The 23,119-nt window shown below is 46.7% G+C and overlaps 1 protein-coding gene across 5 annotated transcripts in view; it reads right to left on the bottom strand.

The window, feature by feature from the left end:
- The window catches only part of Atxn7l1 (ataxin 7 like 1), a 217,565-nt gene that overhangs the window by 146,372 nt on the left and 48,074 nt on the right, over positions 1-23,119 (bottom strand). For all 5 annotated transcript variants that reach the window (XR_003711584.1, XM_028768802.1, XM_028768794.1 and 2 more), the window contains one exon: positions 904-1,008. Coding sequence is in view for 4 of the 5 variants with exons in the window: in XM_028768802.1 (XP_028624635.1) it covers positions 904-1,008 (105 nt within the window). In the remaining variant the exon portion in view is untranslated. The remainder of the gene's footprint in view (positions 1-903; positions 1,009-23,119) is intronic.

The following is a 23,119-nucleotide window of genomic DNA, read 5'->3' as shown; positions in this document are numbered from 1 at the left end:
AACGTGTCATTTACAAACGCACACTCAACATTGTAATTGCTCCTTTTGTTCAAGGGTAATGTGGACTATGTTATGGAAATGGCGGCAGAGGGGCATCCAGATCCGGTTCATCCCGAGATGTCATGGTTAAATAAGACTAGAAAACACGGTCCTGGACTCACAGCATGTGACAGCCGTGGGATTCATCTGGTCTAACTCTTGGTAAAGATAAGGAAACAGCCACCTAGAGAGATTAAATGGCTTCTTGTCTAAGGTCAGAGAGCTGTTTAGCAGTGCCACATAGCTTTTATCTGTCCCCATTTCCACCTGTACTGAGTGGTGTACACAGTTTGCTGCTGCTGGAGTCAAGGAATTGCTTGCAGACTCACAGCCAGGATTTTAAGATACTCGGGGGGAAAAAATGAGTTTTTAAGCACACTTTAAAAGGGGGTGGTGTCTTGAAAGGAGAAGCAGAACAGGAGGTTTCACCTACATCCTGGAAGTAGCACCAATACCAGGTACACTGTGCCACCTGTGGCTCCAGCCCTCCCTTGTGTGTGCAAATCTGGGGAGTCTTCTCCGTGAGCATCTTTCAGGGGGAGAAAATGACAAGTTGCAGGAGGAGTCAGAGATTCCTCACGCCACTGTTCTCCCCTCTTGGCTACCTGCAGAGGCACCAATGTGCACGGTTTCCGATTAATCCAATCTACCAAGGCATGCTACAGGCTTTCTCCTGTTTGCTCTGACAGGAAGGAGCCTACGAGCGGGAGGACTGAGCTCCTACCAGGTCCTCTGTGTGCAGAGGCAGCAGCCCCGGGCCAGTGTACCCACAAGCCTTGGACTGAAACAGACACAAGGCCACCCAGCTGGGAGCCCAGGGTCATTGGCTGCCCATGCATCCACCAGGTGCAGGAGTCCACTTACCGCAGTGCGACTGGAAGACCTGTGGCTTGACGACCTGATTGCAGGCACTGCACACGACCAGATAGAAGTCGTCATGCGCTGGATAATGGCCAAATAGGTGCATATCTGCAAGGGGAAGAAGCAAGTAAGTCTCAGAGGGGAGAACAGATTCCTCTTGGGATTTCTTCCAAGGAAAGATTTTTAAGAGACACACATAGGAAGTCAATCATCTTTACTACAGGGAACACAGTTTGTCACCACATTGCTACCCAACTTGCGGAGAAGCAAAGGCCTTCAGAAATCCCTCTCTATTTTACTCCTGGAAGCCAAGGATGTGACAGTTACCAACCTGGTCAGCGGGGTTCCTCCTGAGTCACAGACGAGGGGAATGACAGAGACAAAGCCACAGTTTGGCCTTTATTGCAGGACTGTGGGGTTTCCCCCAGGAGAGCAGAGAGGGAAGAATAGGGCTGGGGTAGAAAGAGAAATCACTTTGGCCTCAGCTGAGAGACACACCATGGGTGACAGGGTCTTCTGAATGAGCAGCCTGCTCACCACCATCAATACTTGAGTTTGCTACTGTTCATCTGGTAAATAGAGTACCTGATTACGGCAGGTACTGTGTTAGGAGCCAGGGGAAGAAGAATGAGGACGCTGTTCCTCCAGCTTATGGTGGCAGAAAGATGGGGCATGAGTCAGATAGCCATGCTGGGTGTCACTAGTGTGCTGGTACAATGATTGTTAAGAACAATTCATATGGTGTCCTAAGAAAGCTTAGGAGGGAAGCCTAACTTAGTCTGAGGAGGCAGGTGGGTCACCTGAAGCCTTAGTGTGAGGGATTAGACAAACCCCTCCAGCAAATAGAGAGTGGTTCAAAATTTAAGCCAAGAAAGGAGGCTCTGCAGCTCGGAGTCAACTCTTGTTCTTTTGGTTGGGATAGAACATGGAGGTGGCTAGGAGCCAGAAGCTATAGCTATGTAGACCAACGTAAGGATGCTCAGCTTGACCTTAAGGGCAAAAGGAAGCTCCTGGGTGTTTTGAAGAGAGATGTAAAACAATCAATCAGACAGCTACTGTGAAAACCAAATCTGCGACGGGGCATTCACCTGAGATATGAATGGCTTTGTCTACCCACAATTTTGTACATGACTGCTCACACCAATGTTTTTCATGATAGGCAGTAAGTAAAAACCCAAATGTTCATCAACCAATGAATGGATAAACAAAAGACAGAATACTGTCCATCTATAAACAGGAATGAGGTATGTTACACACTACAACATGGGCGAACCCTGAAAACACCAAAGGGAAAAGAAGCAGATGCAGAATGTCATGTTCTGTATGCTTCCATTTATGTGAAATGTCCAGAGTGGGCAAATTTACACAGACAAGTAAGTGCTTGCCTTGGGCTTGTGGGAGGTGGAGGGCTAACTGGGGACAATGGAAATTTCCTAAGACTGGTAGTGGAAACACTTGCAAGACACCGAAACCGTGGATTTACACACTTTAAATGGGGGATTTGTATGGTATTCAAATTACATCTCCATAAAGCTGTCAAGCAAATAAAGGCCAGTTCCAAGGAAACCTAGGGTCACATCTCGTGTACCATTCAGATGTAGGAGGGCCCGGGGAGGATTCCACCGTCTAACTCTTCACTGACTGACCCCAGGTATGTCACTTGGGCCCTGGCAATACAAGCATGAGCATGCCTCTCCTATGCCTCTCTCACTGGGCAGTCTATTTACCAGATTCATCCTGTGTCTTTACTGAACTGCCCCTGCAAACATGTGAGAGCTTCCCCAAATTCTAGCTCAGCCTGAAGGATGAGCTGAGCTCCTCGTGTTATAGGCAGCTAACCACCCAATGGATAAGCAACCCAAAGACTGCCTTTCAGCAAATCTGTGCACTGCATGTCTTTCCTGGGCAGTCCTGTTGCTTCAACAGCCGTGGAGGCAGCACTGTTAGCCCAGGTTAGGCAGCAAAACCTTTCACTTCCATGGAGGAGGCCAAGAGACTCATTCCTACAGCGGGACTGGAGATCCCAGCAGGGACTGGAGATCCCAGCTGAAGTGAATCTCTAGGGAGTATAAGGCCAGTCTGGTCTACAGAGTGAATTCCAGGACAGCCAGGGCTACACAGAGAAACCCTGTCTTGAAAACCAGAAACAAGTTATTGGTAATCTTCACTAGCATACTGCCTCTTTTTCAATAGCATTTCCTACCTGGTGCATGCTTTTAAAGGTTAACAGACAGGATTTTATTAACCAAAACACACACAAAAAATTAAAGCTGATCTGGACTAAGCATTACCAAAAATGTCTCAAATGCCTCTTGAGTTGGCAGCTGTGCCAGTCGCTGGAAGGTGGCAACCAGACCACACAAGGTGTGTGGAGTGTGTCCCTGAGAGCCTGGTGTTATGCCTCACGATCAACATTCAATGCTCCATTCTTCAATATTCTCAGAGATCTGTACAGCCCACTTCCGTCTCCTCACTCCTACACACACACACACACACACACACACTCCTACCTGCTGGGTCACTGTCAAAGGTAATGATTAGGCTGGTTACAGGTCATGGCCTCCTTAGTGCTCACCCCAGGCCCTTTATCAATAGGGAATGTTCCTGCATTCCCTTGCAACTCTTTCAGCTTTGGAGTGCTCTGCTTTGAGCATGTCTCCTGTGAAGAGGGGAAGGGCCTACTGGTCTACCTGCTTATGCTTCAGTAAAGTTAACCTTAGGGCTCCTCTTCAGGCTGCACAGGATCTGGGATGCAGGAGACCTCCTAGCAGATCCAGAATAAGGTACTCGGATTCTAGAAGATACACGTGTGCGCGCACACACACACACACGCACACGCGCACACACACACACTTACTTCACATAGCTAACTGGTATTCAAGGTAAACGTGCTGTTTGATTAAAGTAATAAGGGTCAAAGATGAAGGAGAGAAGACAGGACAGAAAAGTAATGTGCTGTGTGCAGGGCATAATGCTAGCTACTCAGTATTCTCTCGCTTAGTTTATCCCTTAAGCAAAACATTGAGTGAAAACCAAAACAAAACAGTGTCCTATCGATGTGGGCTTGTACCCGTGTTTAAGAACATGCATGTCTGCCTAGCTCCATGCTCAGAGCTGTTACTGAGGTAGTTTGAAATCAGCCCCAAGAAAATAAATTTACATCACAAAAATAGGCAAACAGTATGATCCAGACCTTTGCTTTTGGAGGGCCTCTTGTTAAACATTTACCACCTCTCTCCTGAATCTGGTTGGGCAAAAGTAAAAGGTGAAATTCTCTATGTTCCACACCTAATGGTAGCCACCAAGTACATGCTAAGATACACCCTTTGAAGTTTGTGATACGGAAATATTATCTGTTACTCTTCATCAGTAACCTGTGAGGTCAACACTTCACTTTCCAAGCAAATGAATAAAGGTGAACGCAATTTGCCGGAGCTCCTAAGGCAGGGTGAGATTAGAGGCCTCCGACTAAAAAGGCAGTGTTCTTTTCCTTAGCAAAATGCCGCGTCTTTAATTACAGAGCAAGGTCCCATTTTACAGATGGGGAAATCAGTTTGGAAAGCTCTACTGTCTTTATATGGTTTTCCCTAAGACTGACATGAAATTCCGTTGCTTTTGTGGCAGTATTGGAGTAGAATGGGGCCTTCAACAGGTCAGGGTGAAGACTGTGTTGTTTGTGGTAGGAAGCCCATCTAGCAAAGCAGGTAATTAGACCCCCATTCCATCCTTCACGCTTTCCTTCCTCCGTAGACAATTTCTGCCCTTCTACATTCTACTGTCATAATACAAGGTCCTCACCAGTCCTGGCCCAGGATTTTTAGCCTTCAGAATAGCAACTAAACTTTCCTTTATATATAAACTGTCCAGCTTCCAGTATTCTATTGTATTCATACAAATGGACTGAGACAGAAGGACTGTCTGAACCACCAGCAGGCTCCTAAGACTTATATGTGGGTAGTGTATGCACAGTGGATTCTCTGGATGTGGCGTTGATTCGAATCCTGGGTGGGACAGCACACTTCGCCAGGCTTCTCATTCTGGTGAGCAACTAAAAACCTGTGAACTATTTACTTCTGCAACTTTCCAGTTAGTGTTTTTGGACTGTTGTTGACCACAGGTAATGGAAACCACAAAACACAAAACAAGGGATAAGAAGGGGGCAGGGTATTCATAAAACAGAAATCATCCCTCGTTACATTCCATATTCTCCATCTTTCCATGGAGTGCAGGTCGATTAAAAACAAAACCAAACAAAAAAGCTAGCCCCTCCCAGCGTCAAGCCATACTCATTATACCACACTGGGTTACGGGCAAGCTTCTGTGAATTAATATAAGGTTATCGTTATGGCCTCAATTATTATCCCAAGAATTTCTTGGGCCAGATGGGCACCTTCATCACTTCCTGCCTGGCTCTCAGGCTCTCACCTGAGCTTCCTCCATCCCAGATAGCAGAGTGGGGGAACATGGCCAGAGCTCAATAGATGCAAAGTTTGGAGCAATAAAATGATTTCTATGAAGCTGAAATGATGACTCTAATTTCCCTGCGCAATCGGTAAACTGCTTCAAAAGTCGATACTAAGAAAGAAATTGGCAGAATGGGGTTAGTGTTTTGTTCAAGATAAACAGCTTTCTAAGGACAATTCTTCTGCTAAGTAGAGTTGTGTGTGTGTGTGTGTGTGTGTGTATATATAAACCAGTTTACAGCCAATATTCTCTTGTTGAAAATGGCTGCATTCAGCAAAGGGCAGGAGACACCTCCAGTTCACTCTCTGTACAGCACTTGTTGCCGAGACAGGAAGATGGCTGGTTTTGTGGGTATGAGATCAGAATAGATGCTGCACACTTTTGAATTTGCCCCTGGACACCTTCCAAAGCTCGGGACTTTGACATTAAGAAACAACAACAAGCCGGGCGGTGGTGGCGCACGCCTTTAATCCCAGCACTTGGGAGGCAGAGGCAGGCGGATTTCTGAGTTCGAGGCCAGCCTGGTCTACAGAGTGAGTTCCAGGACAGCCAGGGCTACACAGAGAAACCCTGTCTCGAAAAAAAGAAAAAAAAAAAGGAAAAAAAAAAAAAAAAAAAAAAAAGAAACAACAACAACTGGAGAAGGCTGGAAAGATGAAACTCAGCAAGGATGGAGGAAGGGCTGGATTCCTCCTCTGCAGTGGGGATTCCATGCGAAGTCCAGGATAGACAGGGAAGCTGCCAGAGGCAGAATGCTTTGAAGGGAGTCGAACAGCTTACTGGCAATCGATGCTACCTGTGCCCAGGAGAGAAAAATCCCACAGTGGGGAAAAGAAGACAACAAAACAGACAACCTTGCAGTTGCGCTCCATGGGAGAAATAATAAGTCCCTGGAAAATGGCCTTCAGTTTCCCCAAAAGTCTTTCCGGGCTTATGAAAGCTTTCTAGGCACAAGAGGGATTACAAAATGTTAAGGTGGCACATGCTATTCATGCACGCGCGTGCGCGCACGCGCGCACACACACACACAGGTGTATACACACATATACTATAGCATATTGAAAACGGTTTTATAACATTTAAACATGTTTCCCTTTTAAATTTTACTCTAAAAATATTTTTATGAAACTAAACGTTAATTTCAACACATTAAGCTTCTTCAGAAGGTAAAAAGCTGACTTCTTACTCTGGGCAGCAGCCCTAGATCAACAAGGATACAAACAGGTCCTTAGAGGCAGTCACTTAGTATGGAGGCAGATCTATCCCAAACCCCTGAAGTCTTCCTCAGACTTTAAAAACAGTGTCCGGTTGCTTCACCCTGGAGTTGGCACCCCATGTTCAAGTTCTGGCTCTACCATTTGGCATGATAATGCCTTCAAAGCTGTGTTTCTGCCTCTGGAATAGAATGGCGTATTTATTAAAGAGCTGGCATGCAATGGAGATTTCTATGGTCCTCTTATCTCTCAGAACTCACCTGACCCCTTCCCAGGGAAATGTCCTCCCTTCACTCTGGCACAGCCTCACTCAGCAGTGAGAACAGGACTTCCTGCCTCATCGCTCTGACTCCCACCGTGGTGAGGTCTTCTGGAAGACAGGATCTGTGATGCACTCCTCCTGAGATCTTCAATAGCCAAACAGCCTGGCACACAGTAGCTGCTTAATCAATGCTAATACATCAACCAGGCTGGAGTTCCCAAGGAGATGATTTATCTCTCATCCTCCTTCATTCTCTCTCTCAAAGGGGACGTAGCAAATGATAATAAATTGCCCTAATAACCATGTTGTTATCTACATTACAAGGTCAATAATTTTATCAATTCATTCATTCTGTGAATGCCATGGAAGATGAGTATTTTGCAAATCTAAGGAGGTTGCAGGTGGGGCACATTAGTGAAAAAGTGGTTGGTGCCCATCTCACCATGTGAGGTGTGTAAACAGCTGGGCCCTTCAAGAATGGACAGTCACTGCGCTTCCTGCTTTCAGCCCTGGCAGGGAGCCCTTGGATCTGGCCCTAGGAGTGGGCTTGGGTGCTCCATTTTTCATATCCTGTTTCAAACTGCTCTTTACTTCAAGACCATGTGTGATCCAAGCCATGGATTATCAAGACTTTTCCAATCCTTCCTGTCTTCGCTCTAACCTGAACGATCCTGGGCCAGCACACAGTCAGTTTCAGTTCAGGACACTCTGTGTTAGCCTGAGCCCAGCCTGGCAGAGAATATGACTGGCCAGCTGGGCAGCAATGACCTTGGCAGCTAGGAGATTAATTTTGTAAAGGGCTCCCCACCCCTTGCCTATACCTCACATATCTGACAATAAATTGCTCTGGATGCAAAACCAGCCCTGGCTCCTGCAAAGACGTACAGAGCCACCAGGCTTCCCCTTGTCCACTCATACCCACCCTTACCCATCAATCTAGCCAGGGACACCGGTAGCTCCCGGCCTGATAGTCTCTGCACGAGCCTTCAGGACAGAGGAGCAAAACCTCTGCACAAAACTTCTGCACAAAACCACTATGGCAGGTTTCTGACGCCAAGGTTCTCTCACAGCAGGACTCCTTGAGCTTAGAGGTCAACTGGGTAGACAGGACAGCCCTATTTCCCCCCCTAATCAAGTTGGTCCCAGAGTCCATGATCTGTGTGAAGGCCAAGGACAGGTAGGCACAGCATGTTCAGCCCAGGGAATGCCTGTTTGATGGAACTCAGAGGAGAAAGAAGCATCAGTTCATGGAGTGAGAGCTTAGTCCCCTCTGTCTGGCTTTCTAGCTAAAGGGACTTTGAGAACTGGGTAAAGAGGTCTATGAATACTTTCAAGAGTCATCACCAGGCCCCACCCCTTTCTTCTTTCTGCTTTATTTAAATGTTCATGCTTATACTGTTTTAAGGGAGTAACTTTTTTCTCAACTTTTGTTCTATAGGTGTGTGTGTGTGTGTGTGTGTTCTCCTTGCTCTAATCCCTAATGTTCAGAAAACTTTAAGAGCTTGTTTGTAGGAGCTCAGTTTCCAGCAAATTCTGGAGTGATTTCTACCATCTCCATGTGGGGTGAGTCCTGAGTTCTGATCGCGTCTTCTGACACAGTCTGTGATGTCTTCCTATCCATATCCTTCAATTCCACCCTGAAGAGGCCTTTGTGAGGGATGAACCATATTTCAAAATACTCAATCCTAGTACACCCAAAACACAATCCTAGTACAACACTGTAGATCCCTTAGAGGTGAGAGGGTTACCAGGGCAGAGAAGAAACACTGTTAGCACAGCAGTGTGATAGTTATTGCTGGAGTCAGTTCCTGACAAAGGGACACGTTCTGACTCTTCCTCCTCCTCCCTTCCTTGGCCACTCCATTTCTGAAGTGGCTTGTTGCCTTCCCTCCTTACACCACGGTATAGTCCAGCAGGAAGGCCCTCAAGATCTAGGGTCCCTTGACCTGGGACTTCCAAGCCTCTACAACAGTAAGAAATAAATGACTCTCTAAATCAGCCAGTCTGTGATAATTCCATTATAACAACAGAAAATGCACTAAGACATGGCTAAAGAGGACTCTCAGGCCAAACACGAATGTGCTATTAGAACACCTTAAGTGGTTCACGGGGAAATCAATGGCAACATCTGCTTTCACGTCTGCTCATAAAGGACACTTCTCTCTCTCCTAACTGTGACTGGGAGATGGACTAACCGGCCCTCTAAGTTCCTTTTTGGCTCTTTGGTTATGTTACATGGTCCTAAAGGAAGAATGCCAAGAAGAGGTGAGTGAGGAAGGGGAAGAAGAAGGGGACATATCCACTGCAGCACGGAAAATCTCTAGAAAGAGCAATGGACATAAAATCAGAGTGGCTCACTCCTGAGAGGAGTTAAAGTGGCTGTCTATCTGTTTAATCACCCCACCATCTCCGTCTGCACCACAGGAAGCATTAGATGATTTAAACATTGCGATTCTGAGATGCCTTTAACTTGGTCTCCACCTGTCTTATTGCTATACTTTGTGGGGGGAAGAAAAAGTAAGACACAGTTTTAATATCAATCACTCAATTAAAATTTAAAAACTAAACTAAAAGAGACTTAGACAACAACAAGTGAATTCAGTTGGTCCTCGGGGCCTAAAATATAGCTCAGGAGAGCCTTGACTGGGCTGAGCCACAATGTAACTTGTCTACCATGTCACAGATCTCTAGCGTGCATTCAGTGTCAAGTGGGAGTCTGGGAGAACTTCCATGTAAGGTAACGAGAATCCAGACTTCCTCTGACATCTTTAAGGAAAAAAAAAAATAGTCTTTTGCTTTAAAAAAAAAAAATGGCTGCATGAGGTGAGCCATCTTGTTTCACGTCCTTATGTGCTGAGAGGCACACAATGCATACAAGACAGAACGGTCAGAGGATGGGTCAGGGATGGGTGGCCGGCTGCCTGTCAGAGTCAAGCCCACACCATTTTGAGGACTTCCACAGTCCTGCTGAGACAAGGACTTGTAAGGAAGCCATTCTCTCTGGTTCTTCTACCATTACTGATAAATGTACCCAATGGTCTCTAGGAGCTAAACAGTATCTACCCACCAGATACACACACAACTCTTGTCCCTACATAATAATGTAAAGGACTTCTTGAGTGACAGGCTGCGTTCAAGAAGTAAAGTACATGTAAGTAGCGTCCATGAAGAAGCCAGTGGGGAGCTCACGAACACAGGAGAGTTGATGTGACAGCCCTTTTTCAGTAACACTGTAGGATGGTAGGCTCATCTATTATGTTATCGCTAATAAAGTCACCCAAAACATGTGATTGTGTCTATTAACTTACACAGTCAAGAAAGTATGAGGCAGAAAATTCTCTCCATCACTTCAGATATACTATCCCTGGTTCCATGATGGAAGTCTACCTTTTTGCAAATGGAAACACAACGAAGAGATGGGTGTTCCCAGATATTCCTGATAAGTTCATAGCACTGATGAGGTGACCCCTATGTGGTTCATGGAAAAAGACTCTTGATGTGGTGGTACCTGTTAGTGTACCACCAGAAAACAGAAGTATGTTGTGGCTGTGGTTTATCCAAACTGCCAAGGCAATGGCACACACGCACACACACACACACACACACACACACACACACACCCCAGACAGCCATTAGTCCAAGTTGCAGAAGACTCCTACCCTTCAAGACCACAATGGTGCTGCCAAGACTCAGAGGGATAAATGTGCCATTTAGCTCTGTCAAAAGAAGTATGTCCCCTCAGCAGAGCCAGTGGCCGGTGGCAAGGATCTGTTTAATAGCCCTGAATCGGTGTGCAGAGCACTGAGGCTCTTGGGTCAGCTGGATGTGGGATAGATATCCCAACATCTTAAGGCAAGACTAGGTACTAACAAGAGGAGCTATAGCCTCTCCAGTTGGACCAGTCACTGCGCCAAGGCTCATGAAGGGCAGAAACACTTCTCTGCTTTGTGAGAACAAAACCAAACAGCCAAGTGTCTCGTCATACTTGGGCTGCTCTACCCTGTCACTCAACTGACAGTCCACTCGAACAGTGTTCATAGCAAGCAGCCATCTTCAGAACTGCTGTAGGCACAGAGACCTGGGGAGAGAGAGAGAGAGCTGTAGAAAGAGAGGCCTACAGAAGCTGTTTTAAGGTAATGGAAAAGATCCATCAGCTGGGGGAGAAAATCATGTCTTTGATCAAAAATCAAACATCAGACTAGGTATGGGCCGAGGTCAAAAGGCATTGTGTGAACAAGGAGGGTGTATCCCTGGGATCTGGCCTTAAGCCCAGAGGCCCAGGTTCAGCTACCAAGCTCTCCCCAGCTGCTCTCCGCTCACACCCCTCACAGCCTCTGCAACTGTACAAGTTCTGAAAGGGCTTGCTTTAGTGCAGCCTCATCCAGGAATCCTCTGTTCCCACAGACATAACTCACCCTTTCTCCACAGCACTCAGCCTTTTGCCTCTTATTGTTGCCTTCAGCCAACTCCACGCGGCTGAGGTCTCAGAGCGGTTTCTGAATACATCTGTCTTCCCCACGTGTACACTTATGTTTTATTTACAGACTCAGCCGTTAAACAGTCAAAAATGAAGACTGTCAGAAACAAGCCCAAATGTTTAAATAAGTACTGAGGAATCAAAGCTCTCTTACATTAGCCTAAGGGACCACGGAAGAGATCCAGCTAGGTAGCTGGGGTAGAGGAAGGACCAATAAATGCTTCTCTGTCCCTAGCTGGCTGTGTAGCACCTATCAAGCCACAGGACAAACCTCTTTGGGTCTGCCTTTCCTCCACTGGAAGACAGCAATCACACCTTCCCCACAAGGTTGCTGCTTGGATTCAATGAGATGCCTTAGGCCAGTGTTGGCATCTCCAAATCAATTAAGTCCCCACAAAACTGAACTGCACGTCAGCCTGAATTAGCCAGGCTGTACGCCAAAGACCCTCAGAGGAACGCTGTTCTTCAGAGGCAGCTCAGCACCATGCACACGATACAGACTACGGAGTCAGACTGCCTGGCTTTAAATCCTGGCACTGCCTCTTTGGAAGATGGCTCCAGGCCTCCGTTTTGTCATCTGTAAAGTGGGGCTGGTAATAACAGAGTTGTTGCTAGGGTGAGATGGGGTAGTGCACGTCTGCTGTCTGGTTCATGGAACGCCCTCTGTTAATGTTAGAACCAGGTTTTGCAGGGTGGGGCTTTGAGAATAACGGTCCTGTTGTTCTGCAGCATCACAGGGAGTAAACTTACTGTGTTAAAGGTCACTAGAACTTCAGCTTTCAAGTCATCTAAGCCATTGGGGAAGTACATAGTAGAGTAAGGTTTCTTTACATGTAACTTCAAATCTGCTGTTTGCTTGCCACTGATAGATGTCTGAACTCTTTCTGTGGCATCAAACTCCCTGGGAGACTGAGTCCAATGGTTTGCCTGTTTAGTTCATTTGTTTAATTCATTTTATAATTTATTTTTTACTTGTGGTGGGAGTGTGTGTGTGTGTGCATGTGCGTACATGTGTTTGTGCCTGTGCTGCTGGAGACTAAACTCTGGTCCTTTGGGGAAGCATCGAGTACTCTTACCCATCAGTCATCTCTCTAATCCCACTGGATGGACCTTCAAGAGATGTAATAGCACCTAAAGCTATCCCATTGTTGTCTGATCGTGACAGCTACTAAAGAGGAGACAACTGGATACACACTGGTTGTCCAGGATAGTCTGGGAACATGGAACTCCGGACTGTTAGGATGCTATTCCTTGGGGGCACAGCTCTTTACATACAGAGGTGTCTCTGTGGGAACTCCTAGGACATGGTTCACTCTGCCCCTCTCAGTTACCTCTTAGAGATTCATGGAGTTCAATGGTGTGGTACAGATGAGGGCTGTCAACCTTCTCAGAAAGCCAGTAGACTAGCACACCTCTGGTTGTACTCCCCATAGAGATGTTCTGTGCTGAAATACGGTCCGGGGTTTATATTTAGGATCTTGGGTGATTTGGAGCTAGTGAAAACCTGGTTTCTGAAAAATCTACCTAAAATAGGATGCTAGCAATGTCCTGACATTTTTACACTCACCTCTTGGATCAAGAAAAAAAAAAACCTCCTTTGTGCTCTATGGTCGAACACTAATCCCAGGTGTTCAGCTGGCCATCTGGCAAATAACAATCTCAGGATCCATGTGGAACCGAGTCAAAGTGTGGATACTTCAGGCCAAGCCTTCACCACCACTAGACAAACAACCCTGTCCTGAGGGCTACGAAGTGGCCTTCAGACCTCATATGCAACCTACAACCCCCGGGGCAGAGTTACTACATGAAGTTTTACTCTGGGTTCAGGTCTGACCAGCAAAACTTCAGCCCCATCATCAGCCTGTAGCTCACACAACCCCAGCTCACACATCCCAGCTGGCTTTTAGAAGGTCACCCACTAGAATCATCAAGCCTGCCGTGGGCCCTGTCTCAGCAGATTCGCTGGAGAAAACAGGGATCTCTCTTCTGAATTTCTCCACTCAGCAGTCAGGTGAGCATAGGGAATTCAATCCAATTTTTCAGTAAATCCTACTATGTTCTGAAAGGACATGGTTTGAAAATTCTATTTTTGTGCTTTTATTTACTTAAGGACAGCATGCCTGGGGAGCTTTCTCATAGTGCCATGAAACTGCCTCTCACTGAACACACACACACACACACACACACACACACACACACACACACACTCAGTTAAAAGAAAAAGAAGAAAAGGCCTCACCTTCTTGTAATAGCACCAACAATAACCCAGGTTTAGATACCAAAGGGACCTCACTTCCTTGCTTTAAATTCCAGATGACAGGGGACCCTTTCTGGTGGCTTGCTCTGGTGTATGACTCCCACTCCCAGGGCAATGCAGAGCTTACTCGGTTTGCTTTTCCTGACTTAAGCACTATTTTTTTCGCCCCTAGAAACACAACTATCACGCTCATTTGCGTGCCCACTTAATTAGTGGCTTTGCAGTATAAACTGCTGGGGGTTGAGGGCCTTGCTGTGACTTGGGATGATGCTCTTCAGTCTGTGCATGGCTTGACAGTTGCCTCTATTGGGGACCTTAGACCTAGTCCCCTTTCTATTCCTGCAACGGCTTCATTTATTCAAGTCAGTATCCAGCCCACTTCAACTGATAATCCATCATTTTGCACACAAATTTCATGCCTGATCACGCTCCATGCCCCATCCCTGTCATGGATGGACAGATATGTATATTCAAAGCCTTCCTCTCTGCCCTGGTTTCCGCACAGTTCCACAGGCCTCCCATTCAGATGCCCTGATTTCATTCAGTGCAGAAACAGCTCTGGCCCTGGCTGCTGAGATCAAGGCAAGAGCTTTGCAACATCCTTAGCACTCTGGGCCTCTGTCACAAACCTGTCAAATCTCTCTCGGGCTCCTAAGCACCTGCCCCCACTGGGGAAGTAAGGCATCAAATGCATCAGGTTTACTATGCCACAACTGCCTACCACAGCCTCTCGGGATTCTTTAAGGACAGATTCCTGGCCTCAGCCAGACTCATGGAATTGGAACTTATGAAGGAGAGTTCCAGGAACCTGCATTTTGGGAGAGAGCTCTCCAGGTGACTCTGATGCAGTTGTTTGGACCCTCACTGGGTGGCATTTCCTAAAAGCTCCTCCTATAGAAAGAAGCTACTGGTCTGTGTCTTCATTCTTTGATGAAATGGGATGAGGGAGGAAGGCACACATTGAGAATCACCTATTTGGTTTGCTGGTCCAGTCACTGACACAGGGCTACAATACTGTTTCTTCTCTGATGCAGGGGAGCAGTTCCCAGCTAGTCACAGGAAGAATCCAGGAAGACACTCTATAGGCAAGGGACTAGAAGGATCTTCACCCTTAACTTCAATGGTCACTCCTCTTGCCAACTCTGAGTGACTTGGGAGGTCCTTAGTCATACATTCCAGGCAGCCATAGCCTAAGCTGTGCGCCTGAGGCTGACAGATGTGGCCTAGCATCTTGTTCTCGCATGGAGGAAGGGATTTCTCACAACACAGGAAACCTTTTGAAGATAAGCAACGTCTTCCTCAGAAGGGGGGGGTGGTCAAGGAAGGAAGGAAGGACAAGGGGGAGAGAAGGAAGGACTAGGGGAAGGGAAAGGAAGAAAGAAGAAGAGAGGGAAAGGGAAGGGGAGGGGGATGGGAGGGAGGAGGAGGGAGGGAGGGAGGGAGAGAGGGAAGGAAGGAAGGAAGGAAGGAAGGAAGGAAGGAAGGAAGGAAGGAAGGAGCGAGCACAAACCAAAGCTGCTGTCTACAGTGAGGAGTCACGATTCACTGAGGACAGTGACCAGGGCTGACAGCAGATCACGCAGGTGTTACCCAGAGCTGTACCACATCCAACGGTTAGAAGACAGAGCAGCACACACAGAACAGAGCAGCAGATGGGGCTGAAAGGGAGAAATAAATGGGAACTCAAGCTGAGGAGAGACGGCTTTTACTCAGGAGGGCATTCATGTGGGCAGGAGGGATCTTGGCAGGGCTGTGGGGAGGAAATAGGAACACTCATGGCTCCCTCTGGGGCTTGAATGTGTGTACAGGAAGTACCAAGGGCAGGCAGCTGATGGCACTTAGGCCAGCAGTGCCCTGGAGACACGGAGTGGAAAAGAGGTTACTGTTCCTATCCTACGGCCCTTCTCCACCCGCTCTCCTGCTTGCTCACTGTCCATTCGCTGTCATTTAGGAGAAAGGATTCCTGGAGGCAGGCCTGGACACATAAGCCTGTAACAATGCATTATAGTAATAAACAAGGCACATAGAAAGCTCACGATGTCTGGGGACATGTTAGGTCTCACCAAGGTGACCCAAGGTTGGGTTCTAACAGATGAGCATGAGTCCTGGGGCCGTGTGGGTAGGGGTGCCCCAAATACAGGCAAGAGCAAGAACACTGAAATGCATTTGGTCTGGCAGGTACTGTGGGCAGATTAGTGTATTGGGGAAGATGCCAGGAAGAGGGGCAAGCCTGCCAGAGAGAGGTGAAGCCGAGTGTACTGTGTCCAAGTGTATGAGACAGAGAACAGCGGTTGGGTATTTCTTCTAGAAGCAATGCTGGACTTGGTGAGACAAGCTAGGAAGTGAGGGGACATTGCAGAGTCTGTGAGGAATGAGAGGATGTGTGACTGACGGGCAGTGGTTGCAGGGACAGGGGACCTGGAGACACCTGGCACTGCCACTGTGGGCAATGATGTCATTTTCTGGCTTGGGTTACTGGAAGGAGGGGAGGTGAACAGGAATGCAGCAGGAAGCCACACTATGGGCCAAGATGTGTCTAGTGCCTTTGTAAAAGGCTCAAGCCTTCAGGGACGGTGCGAGAAGGTGAGACCTCTGGGAAATGCTGAGGTTTAGGTGAGTCATGAGAGCGGGCTCTACAACGGGGTTAGTGCCCTTACAAGAAGGGAATGAGACACCAGGCTGCTCTCTTTACTGTATGAGTACAGAGCACAGGCAGCTGTCTGTAAGCCAGGAAGAACGCCACCCCGTGTAGTACCCCTGATCTTGACCTTCTGGCCTCCAGAACTATGAAAAATCACATAAGATGTCAGATAAGCCACCCAGTGCACAGAACTTAGTTATTGCAGTTAGACCAGACTAAGACATACGAGGAAGACAAAATCACTCTATACCTAAGGAGACAAGCGAGGACCAGAAAGAGGGGGAATACGGATTTTATGATGATACAGATGGCCTAGAGTCAGGAACATGGCGGCAGATACCCTATGAAAACTGTTGCCTAGCAACGGCATTAAGGATAGGATGTGGAGAAAACTGACAAATAGAGACAAAAAGAAGGAAGGGACAGTCACTGGTGAGAAGGCACCCCAGAAAGGCTGGAGCTAAAATGTGAGAAACAGTGAGAACAGCACAGTATCAACAGCCCAGAGAAATCGGGCTGGGTGGAAGCTGCAAAACAATCACTGTCCTTAGCAGTGGAAGCCAGTGTCCCGCCCCCCAGCAGTGGAAGTCCGGCCCCCCCAGCAGTGGGAAGCCAATGTCCCATCCCCCTAGCAATGAGACATCAATGTCCCCCCACCCCAGCAGTGGAAGCCAGTGCCCCCAGCAGTGGGATGCCAGTGCCCAGTGCCACTGGAAGCCATCACTTTCTAGGGAGAAATAAAAGAGTATAGATGTCAACTATCAGTTGCTGAGTGGGGCTGTACCCCTAAGGGACATGAGTGATCTCTTTCAATGGTAAACATCCTACATTACAACAAGGATCAAGCAGGCAAGAAGCTAACAGGTCTTTCTTCTCCTATCCGCACTCTTTGTCCAGCCACTTGGCACTGGCAGTGCTATAGATCAGGGACTCAGCCAAGCTCCCTGTATTTGGAAGACATGTCACCTAGGACTGGCACTTTCCAGTCTCCTGCCCAACCTGTGGGTCATAGAAGAACTTCATGAAACCAACATGCAGGACATTTTCTCCCCAGGGAATATGGGCACATCTCCAGGCACTATGTGACCTGGGTTGGTTGGTTGTTTGCTTGTTTGTTTTTCAAAATGGGGAATAGGAATATTAAAAAGAGTAGCTACACAACCTTTTTTTCTTTTCCAGACAGGGTTTCTCTGTGTAGCCCTGACTATTCTGGAATTGTTCCATAGACCAGGCTGGCCTCTAACTCAGAGATCCACCTGCACCTGTCTCCTGAGAGCTGGGATTAAAGGCATGAGCCACCACTACCTGGTGTATCTTTTCTTTTTAACTTAGTTACTATTTATATGTGTGGGGTGGTATGTTTGCATGCCATACTGTGCTTGTAGAAGTCAGAGGACAACTTGTGGGACCTGTTCTTTCCTTCCAGTGTGTGAATTCTGAATTAAAAAGGTTGTCACACTTGGCATCAAGTACATTTATTTCCTGAGCCATCTCGCCTGCCTGTAATATAGGTTTTGACAAACAGTTGTGACACTCAACTTTGAAAAAAGCAAAGCACTCTGGGTGCCAACGGCCTGTTCTCAATCAGTGTCTGACACTGACTAGATCTGAGGCCCTGGGTAAGTCCTTTAACCTTGAATATTTCAATATAATAAAGGAGTCAGTGAATCACATACTCATTTTTAAAACTGTGGTTTAAAACTCCCTATAATATGAGCTGGTAGTAAGCCCATATGTGGTTGTGGTCGTATCCTTTTGGTTGTGAGCCCAGCCCTCAATGGCTGAGCCATCTCTCCAGCCCTAGTTCTGTATTCTTAAGTATAAGCAGCACCATGTTACATAAGAGTATTCTAGAACTTTTTCCATTATACACAACTGAAACCAGACCCACGGTGTGACAATTCCTATTTCCCCTCTTCACAGCTCCTGGGAATCTCTATTCTACCTCCTGCTCCTGTGAGCTTGAAAACTTTAAATATCTGACATGACAGGACTATAATTCAGTATTGGTCCTTCTGTGGCTGGCTCATTTCATTTAGCACAATGCCCTCTGGGTCCAAGCACACTACATTCTTAGAATACGCCTGCGTGACACTCCTTGCCTGCAATGGTAACATATAAATTATTATTTTATTTAACTATCCTTTAATAAAATGGTATGTGAACAGAGACAAAAGAGAGGTGGCCAGTCACAGAGCAGGCGCACATATAGGGCCTACCTACCCTGTTAATGTAAAGATTCTAGGGAGAGAATTTGGGAGTTAGCTTTAAGGAAGAGTGGCTGGCCAGAGCACACAGGAGCTGAGTATGGTGGTATATAACTATACTCATCTGAGGAAGCTGAGGCAGGAGGATTGAGCTCACCCTGGCCTACACGGTCAATGAATTCAAGCCCAGCCTCAGTTAACAGCAAGACCTTGTCTCCAAAAATTCCAAACAAACAAAAGAAATGAGTCCTAGGTGCCAGAGTAAAGGAGCCAGGATGGTGTGGCGTAAGGATGCGGGTGACAACTCAGGGTGACACAGGAAGACACAAGGGGTCTTAGAAAAAAAAGCCACATGTTCCCATGGCTGGGTTTGGTGGTCCTTTGTAGCTGGAAGCAGGGCAGGAGGCGCAGGTGGGAGAAGTGGTCTAGTTTACCCCTGACCCTGTGGGTAATGTCAGCAGATGATTTTTGATGCACTAGATGGAGAAAGACTGCATAAAATATTAGGAGGCATACACTCTGCACTGGGTTTCACTCAAAGAACTCTAAGGAAGACATGGCTTCATCAGCTGGCTGGGAAGGGCTACAGAAATTACTGCCTCCTTCAAAGATTTGCTTAAAACCCTAGCCTTGACCCCTGTGACTATGAAGCCACTATCCTTGAACTCACAAGCCTTCCTTCCTCAGGCTCCAAAGTGAGCAGGCTGGGACCAGAAGTGTGCACTGTTAACGTGGGAATGAACTGTTTTAAGAAGCAATGGTCATCAGTATAGACCCTAACCTTAACGCAACTGCTGTTCTTATAGCAGGAGGAGAGACAGGTTTGCATGGGAGGAGACACTGTGAGCACAGGAGGCAGACACTGGGGTGAAGGCCCTGCTGACAAGGAGGACTGCTGACCATACCACCTAAGTGATGGACCGGCACAGCCTCCCCGACAGCCGTCAGGGAGAACAGGCCTGCCAATGGATTGATGTTGCGCTTCTCCCTTCCTGAGCTGTGAGAGAACAACTCTGATCTCAGCCAGACACTTGTGGCACTTGGTTATGGCATCACCAGCAGATGCAGTGCAGAAACCCAGAGGCTTCTATGTGCTCAGTATGGAGCGCCCTATAGGCAGTAGGATGGGCACTGAGCGCGGGATGAGAAGCCAGAAACTTCGTGCATGTGTACAAACAGAACATGTTTAAAGATGGGCACCTGGTTGGGACCGGCAAGAGGTAAAAATGTGTGGGAAAGGGGAGGACCAAAGATTGAGCCTGGGGCTCTCCAAAGAGGAAACTGAAGAAAGGAGATCTAAGATACCCCAGGCTGCAGGGTAGGAGGAAAACACACAGCAGAACCGGAGTCTGCATTCCTCTCTCTGTTGCACCCACTCCTCCCTGGCCTTCCCAGAATCCCACCCTGCTTATCACACAGCTAGCTATCTCTGGACCACTCAACCTAGCGCTCGCTGGCCACACTGCCCTTACTCCTTGCATTTGGATAAGGTGACTCTTCTGGGAGTTCCCTTTTCCTCTTTGTTTGGTGTATCTCAGTGCAGGCAGAGGAGTGAGCCCTGCTACCCTCCAGTCCTCCAGCACACCTTCATGACTGACTGCATGCAAGGCCCCACTGAGCACGGTGCTTTGGCACATGGCAGGCTCCCAACAAGCATTTGTGAAAATTAATGAAGCAGCCACTGAATGACTTGCCAGGAGCCTCTTCCGGCAGTCATATCTGACCTGTCTGAACAGTAAGCTTAGAGTTAACTAAAGCATAAGAACTTACAAGGTTTCTTACGTCACATCTCCTCTTGTACTTGTTCAATTGATTTTAAACTCTCAACAATGGGATTTTACGTATTTTCCTGGAAAACTTTTATTCTGACCTGCACAGCCTGGACGAGTGATGTTTGGGAGTTCTGACAATCTAGACTCATCTCTAAGTTTTGGTGTCACCGGGTTGTATGAATACCCTTTCAGTTACTGCTAACACAATGCCTAAAAGCAGTGGGGGCAGGAACGACTCCTGCAGTGTTGTGCAAAGCTGTCCCTCACACTCTTTCATTCCATATACATGCCTGGCATTGTTCCAACTGTGTTACGGGTGATCACAGGAAGATCTGTCTGTTATGATCTAGATATAAAATGGATCCAAAAACTCCGGTGTTGACAGTTTGGCCCTAACTGATGGGGGTGTTGAGAACTGATTGGATTGTGAGGGGGATAAGCTCATCAATGAGTGAAGCATATTGATGGAGTTATAGATGACTGGACCATTAGGAGGTAGGGCCTGGTTGGAGAAAGTGGGTCACTTGGATGGAGCATTGTGTTGAGGGCAGATCTTGTCCAGGTTCTCTCATGTTCTTCTCCTTCCCCCTTTTCCATTCTGTTTGCTTCCCTGTCGCCAGGGCAGTGTTTCCACTCTACTCTGCCTTTCTCAGGATGTTCTGCCTCATGACCAAATGACCAGAGGTTGAAACCTCTGAGACCATGAGTCAAAATAAACCTTCTTTTAGGTTGATTTGTCTCGAGCATTTTGTCACAGTAACGGAAAGCTGACTAGTATACAGCACTACCTGAACTACAGAGTCAGGGGCAACCTTCCAACAATCTGTAGCACATCTACCTGAATGCATGATTCTTTGGAGAACCCCTCTTATCCACCGACAGAATGAGGCTTTTGATAAAATACCTTGCTTAAACCAGAAACTATCACATTCCCTGAGCTTCCAGCTGGGAGTCCCTGGGAGAGCAAATGGTTCCTCTCTGGTGTAAAAAGCTCCTAGGAAACTCAGTAGGCTCCAGATCACCATCTCTCTGGCTAGTCATTTCAGTGGTACGATCTAGACACTCTCTTCCCTTCTAAATCCTGAAATTAAAACATTAGACCTTGGGCTGGAGAGATGGCTCAGAGGTTAAGAGCACTGACTGCTTTTCCAGAGTTCCTGAGTTCAATTTCCAGCAACCACATGGTGGCTCAGAACCATCTGTAATGGGATCCATTGCCCTCTTCTGGATCTGAAGACAGCAACAGTGTACTCAAATACATAAAATAAATAAATAGATCTAAAAAAAATAGATTACTATTTTATATAACTGAAATAATTTAAAACAAAAAAAAAACCATTAGACCTTTTGAGATATGAATAGAGAATGGACCAGTCCACTAAAAAAGGGCCGGAACTGGGAGAAACAGTCTAGTAAGGTTCTTTGTTGATTCCTTCAGGGTCTGCAGATGAGGAATTTGAAAGCCAGTACACCCAGATCTATTAGAAGAAAGTCAGATTATATTTACATATGCTTTTAGGTTTTCATTGGCACTTCCTTCTTGACCTTGTGATCTGCTTTTGCAGTTGCTATTGTTTATTTGCTGTAATTTTTCTCTCTGTTTCTTACTTTAGCCTTCTGAGCTTCAGTGATTAACTCCAAAGCTCAGTAATCTTTTAAAACACATACACGAAAGGTTTCAAAAATAGTAAAAGAAGGAAAGGCAGGAGGAGAGGCCCAAGAGGGGCGGGCAACGCTACAGAGTCCTTCGTTTATTTAATATATGGGTAGTTTAATCACTTATTTTTTGAGGCCAAGGTCTTATTATGTAGACCAAACTGGCCTTGAATTCAGAGATCTGCCAGCCTCTGGGACTGGAATTTTAAAATGTGCACAACTACACCCAGCTTCCTTGAATAGTTTAAAAGATAACACTTTAATTTAAATTAGTCTCACCTTCTCGTGGCTAGACGTTGAGAAAAGATACAGAAAGTTTGATGTAAAAATAAATTCTTTAAATAAGAAGCAAATGTTCTGAACAGCCTCTTCCTAGGTTTTCGTATTTATTACTCTGCTTCAGAGAAATTGCCAGTTGGGAACAATCAGTTCGCAGGCCTGTTACAAAAGCTCATTTACTGGGAAATATAAGGAACAGGGTGGCTGTTAGGAGGTAGGGAGTTGTGGGTGGGGCTGGTCCTCCCTAGGAGAGGGACTCGGGATGTTCTCTTTGTCCTCTGTCCCCAGCTCACTTTTGTTTCCTGGGGCTGGGGAAGGGGGCGTAAAATCATTTTTAAAAAAACAAACCAAGATATGTGTGCTTCTCCCAGCTGCCTCCTTATGTCTAGAGAACCCGCTGTCATGGAGTAAAGAGGGAAGAAGGCACAGACACAGGGCCAGCTGAGCGTCAGCAGACACAACAACCTCAGGATACTGTCCCCGAGCTGCTTAGGAAAAGGGGTACCCAGAGGAGGACTTTCCTCCTCTTACCAAAAGGCATGTGGTTTCCCCTGGAAGGTTCTATGTTGAGGTTGTCTAGTTTTTTAAAAGATGGTAAGACAGTGATTTTTATAAAATCACAAAACAAAAACAAAAACAAAAAAAAAACCCAGGAGGTATCAAGGACTCGAAATGGCAGTAAAGTGCTACTTCTGAGTTTTATTCTCATTAGTCTTTGATTCTGTGTGTGTGGTAGCGGTGTGCACGTGTGTATGTGTGTATTTGAATGTGTGGGGGTGCATGTAGAGGCCCTAGGTGATTTTGGGGATCATCCTCAACCACAACTCCACATAATTCCCTGGGGCAGGGTTTCTCAATCAAACCTAGGTCTTTGAAGGTCCAGCTACTCTGGCTGGCTAGCTTGCTCTGAGGCTCCCTTGGTCTCTGCCTTTGAAAGCTTGAATTGTAGGCAGGCCTCTATGCCCAGTGGTCATTTGTAGGCAGGCCTCT

This window comes from Grammomys surdaster, unplaced genomic scaffold, assembly GCF_004785775.1.
Source record: "Grammomys surdaster isolate TR1022 unplaced genomic scaffold, NIH_TR_1.0 188, whole genome shotgun sequence".
In the NCBI taxonomy this organism is placed as follows: domain Eukaryota; kingdom Metazoa; phylum Chordata; class Mammalia; order Rodentia; family Muridae; genus Grammomys; species Grammomys surdaster.
Note: the sequence above shows the minus strand (reverse complement) of the source record. Positions and strands in the feature narration are given on the sequence as shown.